This window comes from Ammospiza caudacuta, chromosome 6 (assembly GCF_027887145.1).
Source record: "Ammospiza caudacuta isolate bAmmCau1 chromosome 6, bAmmCau1.pri, whole genome shotgun sequence".
Classification (NCBI taxonomy): domain Eukaryota; kingdom Metazoa; phylum Chordata; class Aves; order Passeriformes; family Passerellidae; genus Ammospiza; species Ammospiza caudacuta.
Window position 1 is genome coordinate 65,236,450 of NC_080598.1, and position 15,012 is coordinate 65,251,461.

General features: G+C 43.9%; 1 protein-coding gene across 1 annotated transcript in view; it reads left to right on the plus strand.

Annotated features, from left to right (window-relative positions):
- The window catches only part of MDGA2 (MAM domain containing glycosylphosphatidylinositol anchor 2), a 209,088-nt gene that overhangs the window by 174,687 nt on the left and 19,389 nt on the right, over nucleotides 1-15,012 (plus strand). Inside the window, exons 10-11 of the mRNA XM_058807283.1 lie at nucleotides 1,264-1,412; nucleotides 13,003-13,180. Of these exons, the coding sequence (XP_058663266.1) occupies nucleotides 1,264-1,412; nucleotides 13,003-13,180 (327 nt within the window). The remainder of the gene's footprint in view (nucleotides 1-1,263; nucleotides 1,413-13,002; nucleotides 13,181-15,012) is intronic.

Consider the following 15,012-nt stretch of genomic DNA (forward strand, 5'->3'; position numbering starts at 1 on the left):
ATATTTTTATCACTCCGTCAACAGGGAACACATTCCAATACCACGGGGGTCGTCCTGTTTTGATATGTTTGTGCTCTTGGGGCTCTAAGGACTTGCAAGGTCCCTGTTGGTGGCTCCTTTAGTTCTGGAGAAATCCAGTAAAGTTTGCAAATTTGTGTTGGTGATGGAAAGGGACGGGGAGACTGACTCGGTGATCAGAATCCAATTTTATTGTGGGATACAAATGATTATATTCTCTTTCAGGGAGACTAGTAATGTGTACTACAATGATTAGGTTAAAGTCACAAACGCAAACTTATGCATATAACAACATCTCTGGCTTGCAGAGTTCAATGGGATTTTCTTTTTCCTGTAAATCCGTTTGATTTAATCTTCTCGCAATCCAGGTCTAATTTTCAAAGTTCCCTTTGCTTTTGCCAAGGCATCACCCTGTTATCAAATCTCTTATGAGAACCAGGTCCAAAGTCCATCATCTGTCCTGTGTCCCCCAACATTCCAGCAAATTTCAAGCTTGGCACTGCCCTATCGGGCAGGGCAAGTGGCCACAAATGGAGGCCATTTTCCATGGGAAAAGAAGTCATTTCCCCAGGGTCTGGGTATCAGATTAAAAGTGGTGTTTGTGGCTTTAAGGACTTGCAGGGTCCTTATTGCTGGCAACTTTAGTTTTGAGGAATTCAGCAAAGTTTGCAAAGTTCTCGCTTGGCATCACAGAGGCAGTCAGGGCGGGTGGCCACAAACGGAGGCCATTTTCCGTGGGACAAAGAAGTCGTTTCCCCAGGGTCTGCGGATCAGATGAAAGGCGGCCTGTGGGGCTCTAAGGACTTGCAGGGTCCTAGCTGCTGGCAACTTTAGTTTTGGAGAATTCAGCAAAGTTTGCAAATTTAACGCACGGAATGTCGCAGTCGGACATTGCGAGTGGCCACAACCAGAGACCATTTTCCATGGGAAAAAGAAGCAATTTCCCCAGGGTCTGGGAATCAGATGAAAGGTGGCCTTTGGGGCTCTAAGGACTCGCAGGGTCCTTGCTGCTGTAGGCAGCTTTAGTTTAGGGCCTGAGATTTGGATCATTTGTCCTTGGTGCCCAGCTGGAGCAGGAATTGTTTTGTCTCCCTGCTCTGTGCACAGAGCTCAGAACTGCACATGATCAGAACCATCCCCTGATATGGAGCTCAGACCCTCACACTAAAGCAGCACAGAATGTGAAAAACAGAAAAGCTCAAACCTGAGACATCAGTGCTTTCCCTAATTCCATCTTTTCCCCAGGAAAAGCCTACGCCCCGGAGTTCTACTACGACACGTACAACCCGCTGTGGCAGAACCGGCCGCGGGTCTATTCCTACAGCCTGCAGTGGACGCAGATGAACCCCAGCGCCGTGGATCGGATCCTGGCCTATCGCCTGGGCATCCGCCAGGTGAGACGGGACCACTGGGGGGTTTGCATCTGGGGCCTCGGGGCTCTGGGAGAACGGCTGGGCTGGCAGGGAAATCTGCTTTATTTTACTTTATTTTACTTTATTTTATTTTATTTTATTTTATTTTATTTCATTTCATTTTGTTTTGTTTTGTTTTATTTTATTTTAAAAATTTATTTTATTTTGCTTTATTTTACTTTGTTTTATTTTATTCCATTCCATTCCATTCCATTCCATTCCATTCCATTCCATTCCATTCCATGTTATTTTACATGAATTATTTTTTGTTTCATTTAATTTTATGTTATTTTATTTTGCTTCAATTTATTTTCTTTTCCTTTTGAAACTTCATTTTATTTCATTTTACTTTTTTATTTTTTAATTTTATTTTATTCTACCTTTGTTTTATCTTATATTATTTCACTTTATTTTTATATTATTTTATTTTTTTTATTCTATTTTTATCTTATTTTATTTAATTTAGTTTTATTTTATATTTTTATTTTATTTTTATTTTTTGTATTTGATTGCATTTCATTTCACTTCATTTCACTTCATTTTAATTTAATTTAATGTAGTTTAATTTAATTTTATTTTATTTTACTTCAATTTAATTTTTATTTTATTCAATTTAACTTTATTCAATTTAATTTTATTTTACTTTATAAACTTCCTTTTATTTCCTTTTACTTTCTATGTTTTTATATTATTTTATTTTATTATACCTTAAGTTTTATTTTATTTTACTTTATTAATTTTTTATTTTATTTTATATTTTATTTTATTTTACTTCATTTTAATTAATTTTTTCCCCCAGTCCATTTCCACAACCCCTCCTCCTCCAAGTCATCCTTCTCCATTTGCCTCCTTCCTTGGGAGCATCCAGCTGATAATTTTCAGGAATTTTGCCAGCCTCCCACAGAGTTTTTCCTTCAAATAATCCCCCAATAGACTGATCCCAAAAATCTTTCTTTGGATATGCAGCACCTGGAATAATAATTTGGGTGGGAATTGAGTGGAAGGATCCCAGTGGATTTTGCAGAGGGATATTTTGAAAAATATAAGGAAGAAAATCCTTTGTTATCCCACAGATTTCCCACTAGGATGAGCTTTGGAAAACAAATCTTCAATTTTAGCATTTTGTTTACTGGGACTTTGTCTTGGGCAACTTCCCTGGAAGTTGTGGAGCTCCTGGGACACGCCCAGGGAAGGGCTCTGGTGCCTGATGGGGCTGGAGCTGGGATCTTCCTGAATCCCAGAAACTGGAGATGAAATCGGGGGATTGTCGGAACCCAGGACATTGCTCTGGCTGCCCTGGGGGACTCCAGACCCTGGCAGGGGCTCAGAGACCTTGGCACGCAGTCACAGACACCTGTGCCTTTGATTTTAGCCCATGGAAACAATTCCCAGCTTTGTGTGAGGAGCTACCAGCCACAAGGGTTTGAGTAGAATGACAGTGAATTTGTCACAGGGTGAAAATGGAGAATTTTGGTGTTTTAGAAGAATGGGGGTTCAGGGGGCAAGATGGAGGAATCTGGGCATGTCCTGTCCTTCACCTCCTTCTTCTTGTCCTCCATCTTCTGCTGGGATGGTGGCACTTCTGGATTGGTTCAAAGTAGAGACAGACTGTCTAACGTAGGTGGTAGGTATTGGAAAATTATTGTAAATAAAGTACATGTAGATTTTAGTATAAAAAGCCAGCACCATCCCAAGGGGGTCAGTGTGCCACAACCCGACTGTTTTGGTTTGGAAAGCCAGGTGCCTGCTAAGGAAGGCAGGAGCCTCCCCTGAAATGGAGAAAATGAACCCTCCCCACCCCTCTGAATTGCTATAAATTTGAAATTAAGTGGCTCTCAGGCAAAAAATATGGGAGCAGGAATAAGAGTTCTTTAATAGGGAAGAAAATCAAAGGATAAAATAAACAATGCAGTGCACTGGAACAACACTGCCAGAGTCAGAACCCAACCTGACACCCTGTGGGTCAGGCTGGTGGCAGCAGTCCCATTGCAATTGTGGCTCAGCCCTCCTGCAGTGTCAGGGTGGCTCTGCTGGAGCAGGGATCCTGGAGAAGGGTGCAGTCTCTGCCTCTGAAGATCCAGGGGAAGGAGAGGCAGCTGCTGTTCCTCTGGGGAATCCAGTGCAGAAGCCGTGCTGGTGTTCCAGAATCTCCAGATTATATCCAGGTAGGAATGCTTGGCTCCTCCCTCTGGGCTCACATCTCCCAATGGGATGCTGTAGTTCTTATCAGCCATGCAGGAACATTCAATAGCTGTTATCAGCAGGTGTCTGCCCAGAGGGAGGAGTGATAGTGGAAGAGATAAGGAAAACTGCTCACTTGACAAAGACAACTGCCATACAGATGGTGATAGAACTCATCTTGCCTTGCAATCTGGAACACCCTCAGTGGGTTAGAGAAAAAATGATAGAGATAACAGCAAATAAACAACCTTGAGAACCAGAGACAAGGAATTCTGCCTTCTTCTTCAGTCTTGGGGCTGGGAAAAAGAGACTTTCCAACACCTCAGGGTCATCTCGACACCAGAGACCTCATCAGGGGATGTTTAATCTGTGTTTGTGCAACTCCTGGCACTGCTGGGCATGAATCAGCTCTGGGGGTCCCAGGCCCTGGGAAGAATCAGGAAATTCTGGAAGGAACTTGCTGAAGGAAAGGAATTTCTGATGGAATTAACTGCGTTAGGAGTTATAGCTGCTTTTCCCATTCAATTTTAATTTCATTTGAATTATCTGTTTATGTGATTAACAGAGTTACTCTGTGTCAGCCTAATCCAAATATTCCCATTTTTCCTCCCCAAAGCCCCATTTCTTTGGGAATTCTATCTCAGCCTCTCCTCACCCTCCCAGCCAGGAATTCCTTCCCCATATACCACAAATCCTGGCTGAGTCACAGAACCATGTGACACATTCCTGTCACATCCTGCTTCTCTGCTGTCACTGGAATTGAGAGAAATTCCTGTCCCCAAGAAAGATTCAGTGCTGAGAAAACAGAATACAGGGAAAACCTCTGGCATTCCAAGCATTGGTTAAGGAGAATTAAAAAAAAAATCACAGATAATGTTATAAATATTATTTGATAAAATAATGAAGCTTGGCTTAATTACAAATCAGGGAAGCCAGGAGGGGAGGGAAAAGAAGTCACAAAGATAGGGAATTGTCGCTTTTCCACTTATGGAACACGAATGGAAAGATGGGAAAGTGGGAACTAAGGTGTCCCAGGAGAAATGGATGTATTTATTATTCCTTTTATTTCAGACCCCACCTGAAGAGCAGGAATTCTGCAGATTCCTTCTCTCAGGATCATGGGGGTCACAAACATCTGCTCCAAAGGGGAAGATGTGGGCAAGCTGGGAATTTCCAGCAAATCCATTGGATTTGCTCTGGGACATGAAAAATACCAAAAGTTTTCTTCAGAACTAGTCACAAAAATTACAATTCTAGCAATTAATTCAGTGAGAGAAGAGAGTTGGAACTCCACATTTTTAATGGCATATTCTTCATGTTGTTCCCATAAAGGATTTTAATTTTTCTCCTCCAAGGGAATATTTTCTGTCCCAAAGATTTCCCTGCATGCATTGATTTTGGAAATCTAAAGAGGCTTTGGTTTTTTTGTGGAATGAGGGAGAAAAAGTTTGGCCAAAAAAAAAAAAAAAAAGAGATTGTGACATGCAGGGACACGTTTTTCATTGATGTTCCTGGCATTGGGAAATTAAATTAGAACAGGAATGGTTGTGATTCCCAATTTCCACTTTTCAGGGCTGATTCCTCCCGTGCTGCTTCTTCACAGCTCTGAGGCTGCGTTTGCAAACAGCGAGATGAGGTTTGGACCAGGTCTGCTCCTGCCCACTTAAAACAGGTTCTAAGCTTCAGGTGGATCAGGGAAATATTTATGGATCATGCTGAAAATTAAATTTTTGCTGATTTTGACTTAAGGAGTTCAGAGCTGGGAGTTGAACCTCCTGTGAGGAAAGGCTGGAAGAGCTGGGAATGTTCCCCTGGAGAGGAGAAGGCTCCAGGCAGAGCTCAGAGCCCCTGGCAGGGTCTGAAGGGGCTCCAGGAGAGCTGCAGAGGGACTGGGGACAAGGGATGGAGGGACAGGAGCCAGGGAATGGCTCCCAGTGCCAGAGGGCAGGGATGGGTGGGAGATTGGGAACTGGGAATTCCTGGCTGGGCTGGGATTGCCAGAGCAGCTGTGGCTGCCCCTGGATCCCTGGCAGTGCCCAAGGCCAGGCTGGGCACTGGGACATCCTGGCACAGTGGGAGGTGTCCTTGCCCATCCAAGATGGGATTTAAGGTCTCCTCAAATGTCCATGGGGAATATGCTGTAAAATTCACATGTGACACCATCAGAATCCCAGGTCTGGAGTCTGGATCCTAGAGCAGCTCAGGAGGTTCCAAATCCACCTGCATGGAGCATTTATGGAAAAGGAGCTGGAAGGGGTCCACCAGGATCAAGTCCAAGTCTGGAGTTGTCTTTGGGAGCCTTCGGGCTCTGTGAGTTTCCTGGTGGGACCTCACTTCTTCTGCCACTGGCACACTGGGATTTGCTTTGGGATTTATTTGGTGGCCAAAGGAATCAGCCATAAAACTGGGACATGTGGCACTGTCAGGACATCTGCTCTGGATCCTAGAGCAGCTCAGGAGGTTCCAAATCCTCCTGAGTGGAGCATTGATAGGAAATGGAGTGTGGAGCACAGGGAATTTCCATTCCTCGGGGCACTGCTGAGCACAGCCCATCATCTGGTGCTGAAGGATGGAGACAACCTCGGTGTCCCATCAGGGGAACCGCCTGGATTGGGTCACCCTCAGATTCCTTGGGAATGTGCCAAGGTGTGCCAAGACATTCCTGCACAGAAGGGACATTTTCCCATCTCCTTAAGAGACCTCTGAAGAATATTCCAACAGTAATGCGTTTCATGGATGTATTTTTGCATTTCAATGATGCATTTTTTGATATGGCTTTGGAATCAGTGACCCAGGTTCTTCCACGTTTTTTTCCCTTCCCAAGCATCCCTGTGTGTATTCCCTGGCCAGCCTTTGACACTCCAGAAATTGATTTTATTAAGTCTTCAATAATGGAATATTTAGGTTGGAAAAGCTCTCTCAGACCAGCAAATCCAATCCGCGTCCCCAAGTGCCACATCCACACTTCCAGGATGGCAACTCCAGCACTTCCCTGGGCTGAAGTTCCAAGAAAATGTTTTCCAAGCATGTAAAAAATGGTCCCAAATGCCCCTCAGAAGGTTTCTCTACTCCTGGGAGTTTATCCACCCAGACAAAACCACTTTCGGACCTCCCCTTCCAGCTCCTGCCTCACAGAGCTCAGTTTGGAGCAGCTGTGAATATCCTTGTGCTTTTCCAGGAGCTTCACCTGGAGATCCCAGAGCAACTCCATTCCCACAGCTGCTCCAACCACCTCTGGCTCCCTCTGGCACCACATGGAGATGTCTTCTTCCCACACGTTGCCTGTCCCCAAAGCCAGGCTCCCATTTATTCCCAATAAAGGACATTTAGCGACTCCCAGCATCCAAGCAGCACCAGGCTTGTTCCAAGATGTTTTCCAAGCATGTAAAAAATGGCCCCAAATGTCCCTCAAAAGATTACTCTACTCCAGGGAGTTTATCCACCCAGACAAAACCACTTTCGGACCCTCCCTTCCAGCTCCTGCCTCACAGAGCTCAGTTTGGAGCAGCTGTGAATATCCTTGTGCTTTTCCAGGAGCTTCACCTGGAGATCCCAGAGCAACTCCATTCCTGCAGCTGCTCCAACCACCTCTGGCTCCATGTGGAGCCCACACTTTGCCTGTCCCCAAAGCCACATTCCCATTTCTTCCAACATTTAGCGACTCCCAGCATCGGAGCAGTGCCAGGTGGATGCCCCTGGCTCTCTGGTATTTCCTGTCAGCAGGATGAAAGCAAAATGGAACCAGGGAGATATATCCTTGTGCTATTCCAGGAGCTTCACCTGGAGATCCCAGAGCAGCTCCATTCCCTCAGCTGCTCCAACCACCTCTGGCACTACCTGGAGATGTTCCCTTCCCACACTTTGCCTGTCCCCAAAGCCACATTCCCATTTCTTCCCAATAAAGGACAATGTTTAGTGACTCGCAGCATTCAAGCAGGTGCCCCCAGCTCTCTGATATTTCCTGTCAGCAGGATGAAAGCAAATGGAACCCGGAAGAGATATCCTTGTGCTTTTCCAGGAGCTTCACCTGGAGATTCTGGAGCGGCTCCATTCCTCCAGCTGCTCCAACCACCTCTGGCTCCCTCTGGCACCACATGGAGATGTTCCCTTCCCACACCTTTCCTGTCCCCATAGCCACATTCCCATTTCTTCCAACGTTTAGTGACTCCCAGCATCCGAGCAGGGCCAGGTGGGCGCCTCTGGCTCTGATATTTCCTGTCAGCAGGATGAAAGCAAATGGAACCAGGGAGACTTTCCCAGAGCAGCCAGGAAGGGCGTGCAGCTCTGATCTCCGCGGTGGCTGCTCTCAGCAGGTGACAGCGGGTGACAGCCGCGTCCCCGCAGCCACGGTGACCTAGAAAAGGAGCTGTTCCGCTGTGAAGGAGTCATAAAAATTCAGCTGGTCCCTGTAAACCAGAGAGCAGCTTGTTCCAGCTTGTTACATAAAAGATTCAAGCTCCCACCTTTCCTTTATTCCCAGCCCCAGGAGCCTGCGGTGTCTGTGGGTTGGGAATGAGGATCTCTTCAAACAGCCCCAAGCAGGGCACGGCTCTGGTGCTTCCTCCTGGTCACCCTTTGGATTTGAGTGGATTTTTGACTTCTGCTGTCACTCAGCAGTGGGCAGGGACAGGTGGATTCAAATATCCCGGGAAAGGTTCCTGGGAAGGCTGAGCAGTCACTGCCTGAAAACAGAGACGGGAATTTTCTGCCCATGGCACAGATCCCACAGGCCTGGATAAATGGCTGTGGATAAAGGGAGTGAGGGTACATCTATTTTGTTTCTTATTAAAGAATCCCAGATTCCCAAAATGTTGTGGCTTGGGAGCCCAAATCCCATCCCATCCAATCCCTTCAATGGCAGGGACACCTTCCACTGTCCCAGGCTGCTCCAAGCCCCAGTGTCTCTACTCTCCTAGCCTGGAATTCCTTCCCAATATCCCATCTAGCCCTACTTTCTCACAGTCTGAAGCCATTCTCCTTGTCCTGGCACTCCAGGCTTTTACCCAAAGTCCCTCTCTCTGTCTCTGGGTTTGAAGTTGTTCAAAGCAAGGAAACACCATCCCCCTCCCAGCTCTGCAATCCCACAAATTCCCATTTATTTACCAAATGGACTGAAATGTCCTTATCCAGAACTTCCAAGGTCATTTATTATCATCCCTTGGGATGGAAATCCAGGAGGCAGAGTGGTTTCTCTCCCAATTCTCCAAATTTTAGCAGATCTTGGTGCTGGATTTTGATTTCACTCTGATAAAAGGAACCCTCTCTCAGTGACCATTTCCCACCCTGCCTTCAATCCCAGAGCTGTTTTCCACATTTCAAGAGGATTTCATTGTTGGCTCTGTGGCTTCCTCAACTTTTCAACTTTCCCTGAAGTGTTCCTATCCCTTTTAATCTTCAGATCTCAGACAAAAAGTCTGGCTCAGGACCAGCTGTTTCTGACACCTGGATTTCTCAGCTGTCAATCTGTAGCCCATAAAATCTGTATTTAACACATTCTGCATCCTTGGGCTTCATATTCCTTATTCCTAAATACTTGGGAATTTTAGTTTCTAGAAAAAAGGGGGAAAAGATATTTTTTTAATGGATGTATCTCACAAAGCCAATTACATACATGATAAATGTTGTAAAGTCATGAAATAATATAAATGAATGGGAGGAGCAAGTCCAGGAGGATTGTTGATATAATCCTGCAAGAAGAAATTCGATTACACGCCCAGGATTGTTCTCCTGGATTAGGAATGGTTTAATTGGGAAAGACTGTGCCCACTGTTGAATGGGCTTTAGAGCAGAAAAGGCAGGGAAAGAGCTTTGTCAGGCAGCTGGAATATCATCATGGAATATCCTGAGTTGGAGGCATCCCAAGGATCATCCAGCCCAACTCCTTCCCTGCCCAGACCCCCAACAATCTCACCCTGGGCATCTCTGGAAGCTCCTGGAGCTCTGGCAGCCTCGGGGCCGTGCCCGTTCCCTGGGGAGCTGTTCCAGTGCTGATTCCACCCTCTGGGGGAGGAATTTTTCCCTGAAATCCATCCTAAACCTCCCTTGGAATGTCTGGATTTCCCCCTGTCCTGTTGCTGTTCCCTGGGAGCAGAGCCCAACTCCCACTTGGGACACTTTTGGATCAGTTTGTCCCTGGCTCAAGCCAAGGCTCACCTGCCCACCTGGGCTGGGTTGGAGCTGTTGGTCCCTGTTGGATCCACAGGAACTGGGAACCTCCTCTGTAGGAGAGCAGGGAGGCAGGACCAGCTCCACACGGAAACACAGCCAGGGTTTGGGGTTCTGCTTCTTGTGAAAAAATTAATTAAAGAGAGAAATGAGGGAAAATGAGGGGAATTGTGTGAGGAGCAGCTGAGGGCATTGGGATGGTGCAGCTGGAGAAGAGGAGACTGACGGGAGACCTTGCTGTGGTCTTCAACATCCTCCTGAGGGCCGCTCCAATTTCCATTCCCTGGGACAGGGATGGGACCCAGGGAGTGGGCAGGGAACTTTTAGGGTGGATTTTAGGAAAGGTACTTCCTCAGAGGGTGAAGTCAGCACTGGAAGAGCTTCCCAGGGAATGGGCATGGCCTGAGGCTGCCAGAGCTCCAGGAAGGTTTGGACAACACCCTCAGGGATGGCCAGGGTAGGATCGCTGGGGGTCTGGAGCTGCCCTGGATGATCCTTGGGATCCCTTCCCACTCAGGATATTCCAGGATTCCCTGATTCTCTGCCAGCAAGAACAGACCATCCTTCACAGCTTGCCTGAATCCCAGACATTTGTCACCGAGTCATTCCAAATCCATCCTTAGGAATGAAGATGACACAGGAGCCACACCTCAATTTAATATAAACCTGGATAACTCTGATTATATTCCAGTCAGAATTATGAAAGAAAAGCAGGAATAACACAAACACTCCCTGTGAATTTTCCCCCTGTGATGTGCGAATGGAATATTTGTCCATGAACTGAACAGCCCAATTTTAGATGTAAAACTTCCAAAGAAATCTCTTATTTTTTAAGGAAAATCAATCTGTGAGGTTATAAAAGGCAAAGAAATAACTTTAAACACTGACACAGTTTTTTATGGAGTATCCAATGGATTAGTTGACTTTGTCATTAATTTTTTTGTCTTCAATTAACGTTGTCATTAATTAAAGATATTTTGTCCAGCTAGAGGAGTCAGTGAAGGAATTTCTGCTGGAAATCAATAGGCCATGAACAACAGAGTGAGGAGCTGTTTATTTTTTATGAACATATCTGAGCACACAACGAATCAATCTTAATCATCCCAGAGGATCAACTCCTCAGGAGATCCAGAATTCCAAGGCTTTAAGAGAATAGAGTTTTCCAACAAAAACCATGGAATAAACCTCCTTTTATTGGTGTAAATAAAATAAAAAAGCACCCCATAAAATAAAAGAGTACCACGTAAACACAATAAAAAACACCAGGGTAGTTCCAACCTTCTGGAATGAAAATCTGCCCTATTTACAGCCCCTTTTTCTTTTCTGTCTCCCTTGGGAACAAAGATTCCTAAACATTCCAAGGAAAAAAGGAGTCCTGTCCCAGACAAACTTTCAGTGCTCCAAGTTGCCAGAGTGTGGATATTCTCTGCTTAATTAATTACAGGATAACGGAAAAAATGCTCCAGAATTGCTTCCATTTTTCCTCAGAGCTTCATAAATATTCCCAAACCACTGGAAAACTGTTATTCCAGCTTGGTCAAAGTCAATTCCTCACTGTTGGAAAACTGTAATTCCAGCTTGGCCAGAGGTTATTCCCCACCTGATTTTCATCTTCATCTTTGTGAGAAAATGGGCTTTGATTATGAGACTTTCTTCCTTTCAAAAATTCCTTTTCAAACCAAATCCTGGTTCTAATGGATATTCCAGCTCTGGACACAGGGACTGAGGTACAGGGTTGTGTTTTATGGTTGTTCCTTGTGGATTTTCTCTTGGAAGCCTCAGTCTCGGCTTTTTCATGGAAAAAAAGCACAGGCTCAACGTTAGGGATGGGCTGAACAGGGAATTTTGGGAAGTGGTGATGAGGATTTGGCTCTTTCCCACCCTGGAGAGCCAAGGTGATTCCCAGATCTCCAAGGGAAACAGTCTTGGATGCTTCCAGCTTGAAATTAGCTCAGTGCTGGGAGTTTCCAGCACCACAAGGCATTGTAGGAATTAAATCTTACTTTTAGGGTGTCCTGAGCTCCATTTATTTTCAATATTTTTCATATTTTTCATCCCACGTTGTTGGTGTTTCCAAAGTTTAGGAAGCAGCTTCTGGGATTATGGCTCCATTTCTAATGCTGGATTGGTTTTACAAGTGAGAAAACCAAAGCTGGGTGTGGCAGATCCTGAATTTCTATATTTACATCAATATATTTATATATTTATTATTTATGTATTCGCTTTTATATATTTGTATTTTGATGTATTGATACATTTATTGCATATTTTTATATTTGTTTTTATTTGTATATTTTATTTTTGTATAATCTATATATCTGTAGCTTTATTTATTTATTTATTTATTTACTTATTTTAATATATTTATTTATTCCACCGCAGAGCTAGAAAATCAGGGTTATTTTCCATCCAACAGAGAGAAAAATTTCTGTTGTTTTGGATTTTTTTTTCCTCTGGTTTCCATGGTGAAAAATAAGGATTAGACAAGAGCTAGTGTTGATTGCGAGGGAAAAAAACTCAAAATCTGTGTTGTTTCCTATGGAGAAATATCTATATCCAACCCTGGTTTTGGAGGGATAATCCTGAAAGGAAAAACGTAATTGTTTTCCTTTCTGAAAGGAGAAAATTATGGAGATTTTATTGCTTCTGGAAAGAAGGGCAAGAATTCAAAGCAGAGGCGGAATTTGATAGGAATTAATGTCTGTTTTGGGTAATTGCAAATTTTCCTTGTTAATTATTGAAATTCTTTGGGAAATCTCTGTTTCTGTGGTTCCTTATCCAAAGATGAGGTGGAATAGGGAATATTTTAATATTTGTCCTACAGTGTTCACAGATATCATTGACATAATGACATAAAACTTGGCTTTAAAATCTTAATTTTATTTATTTTTTAAAACTTTATCACCACAAACTGGCCCTTGCTCCTTGGCTGTGTAGTCCCTGCCTGATGAGCATCCCAAATCCTCAGGAACTGGGGGAACTCCTGCCCCAAAACACATCCAAGTGGGCCACTGGACCTCTGGAAGAAACATTCCCAATTTTTTGGTGCGGTTTGTTACAGAAACACTCCATGGTGGGACAGTTCAAGAAGTTCATCCCTTGTTGAATTCTGTGTTGTATTCCTCGTTGATTCTTCTGGAATTTTGAAGGCTTCCCAGGTCTCCTCTGCTTTCTAAGGTGAAACCAAATCCCAAAATGTCTGACTTTTGGGTTTTTTGGATTGCAGGCCGGCCAGCAGCGCTGGTGGGAGCAGGAGATCACGGTGAACGGGAACATCCAGAAGGGGGAATTGATCACCTACAACCTGACGGAGCTCATCAAGCCCGAGGCCTACGAGGTCCGCCTGACGCCCATCACCCGGTTTGGGGAGGGGGACTCCACCATCCGGGTCATCAAATACAGCGGTGAGGACCCCAGACCCAAGGAAAAGGAGGTTGGGAATGTTCTGGGTCATCTGGAATGGCGTCGCTGTTCCCAGCCTTGGGATAACGTCATGAGCATGCTCATGGGTGTGGTCACCGAAAGGAAGGGGAGAAATGGGAAGAGAGGAAAATCGCAGCCTCTCGTAGCAACAAAAATGCCCAACCAAAATAATTCTGAACAGCCAAACCCCAAAATCCCATCCATTTTTTTTGTGGGAAATAAAGAAAAGTTGGAATAAATTAATGCCAGCTTCATGAAATTGGAGATTTCAAGTTGATCCTTGATGAGTTTTGAAGAAAAATCTACAAAGGTTATTTTTTTCCCCCCAGGACAAACAGTTTTTATTTTAATGTGAATTATTGTCTTTAAAAAAAGTGACTGTGCTCCTATGCAAGATTATAAAATCTATAAATTTATATAACAAATAATGGAAGGGCTTTGTAATTTTCCCATGTCATGAGTGTGGTCATCCCAAAAGGAAGGGGAGAAACTGGGAGAGAGGAAAATCTTTACCTCTCATAACAACAAAATCAGCCAAACAAAACAATTCTGAACAGCCAAACCCCAAAATCCCATCCAATTTTACTGTGGGAAATAAGAAAAAAATGGAATAAATGAATGCCAGCTTCATCAAACAGCATATTTAGAGTTGATTCTTGTTTTGAAGGATGAGTTTTGAAGAAAAATCTGCAAACAAAGTTGTTTTTTTCCCCCAGAATGAGCAGTTTTTATTTTAATGTGAATTATTGTCTTTAAAAAAACAGCGACTGTTTGTAGTCCTTTGCAAAATTATATAATCTATAAATTTATATAAGGAATAATGGAAGGGCTCTATAAATTTCCCTCTAAAAGGTCACTCTGACAAAGATTAATCCACTTACATTTAAAAAGAAAACCACAATATCCATACATCCTATTTACCATATACCCAGAAATTCAATCCTCTGTTAAATCCATCCAAATTCCTATTTTTTGTGTGTTTATTTAATGAAAAATTGAATTTCTTTTTGTTTGTTTGTTTTTGTGCTTTAAAAATTGCAATGAATGAGCAAGAAGGACCTTAAAGAGGAGGCTGAAGGATCCCTAAATGTGACACTTACATAATTCCTTGTTTACCACCATCTTCCTGCCACAAAATTCTCACCAAAATGATAAAAAACTTCCCCTAAACCCATCTCATTCCCATCCCAAACTGCTCCAGGACCCCTCAACCTCCTTTACACGTTGTCCTGCAGCTGCGCTGCTCCAAAATTGGGATTTTTGTGGGTTTTTTTTCTGGTTGTTTTGGAGGGCTTTTTTCCCCAGGTTTATGATGCTGAATAAATTCAGCTTAACCACCTTCATTTTCTTGTCTGCTTTTGTGCCTGGGTGTGACACAGAGCGTTGGTTTCGCTCTGCTGGGAACAATCCAAACCGTGTGACTCGAGGTGACACCTGATGAGATTTTCCATCCAAAGCCCTGCATTTAGTTACAAATCAAGCCTCAGTCAATGCAGCTGCCAGCGAGTGCAGCTAATTCCAGGTTCAATCACTCAGGGATCCTGTAAAATTGAGGTTTTTTTGGAGAATCAGAGGTAATTTGTAGGTAAAAGATGTAAAGATTGGGTTTCTCGGGGAGATGACACTGGAGCAAATCACTGCTCGTGTTTCAGGTAAAGTGGTGCTGATTCAGAGCTGGTGTGGAAAATCCAGATTGAATTTGGGATTTTGCTGAATCTTAGGCTGGGTTTAAAGCAAGGAAGGGCAGCAGGAAAACCTGGAGTGATGCTCTGGCATTGTCAGATGTCCCCGTTAATTGGGGATAAAATTTAAT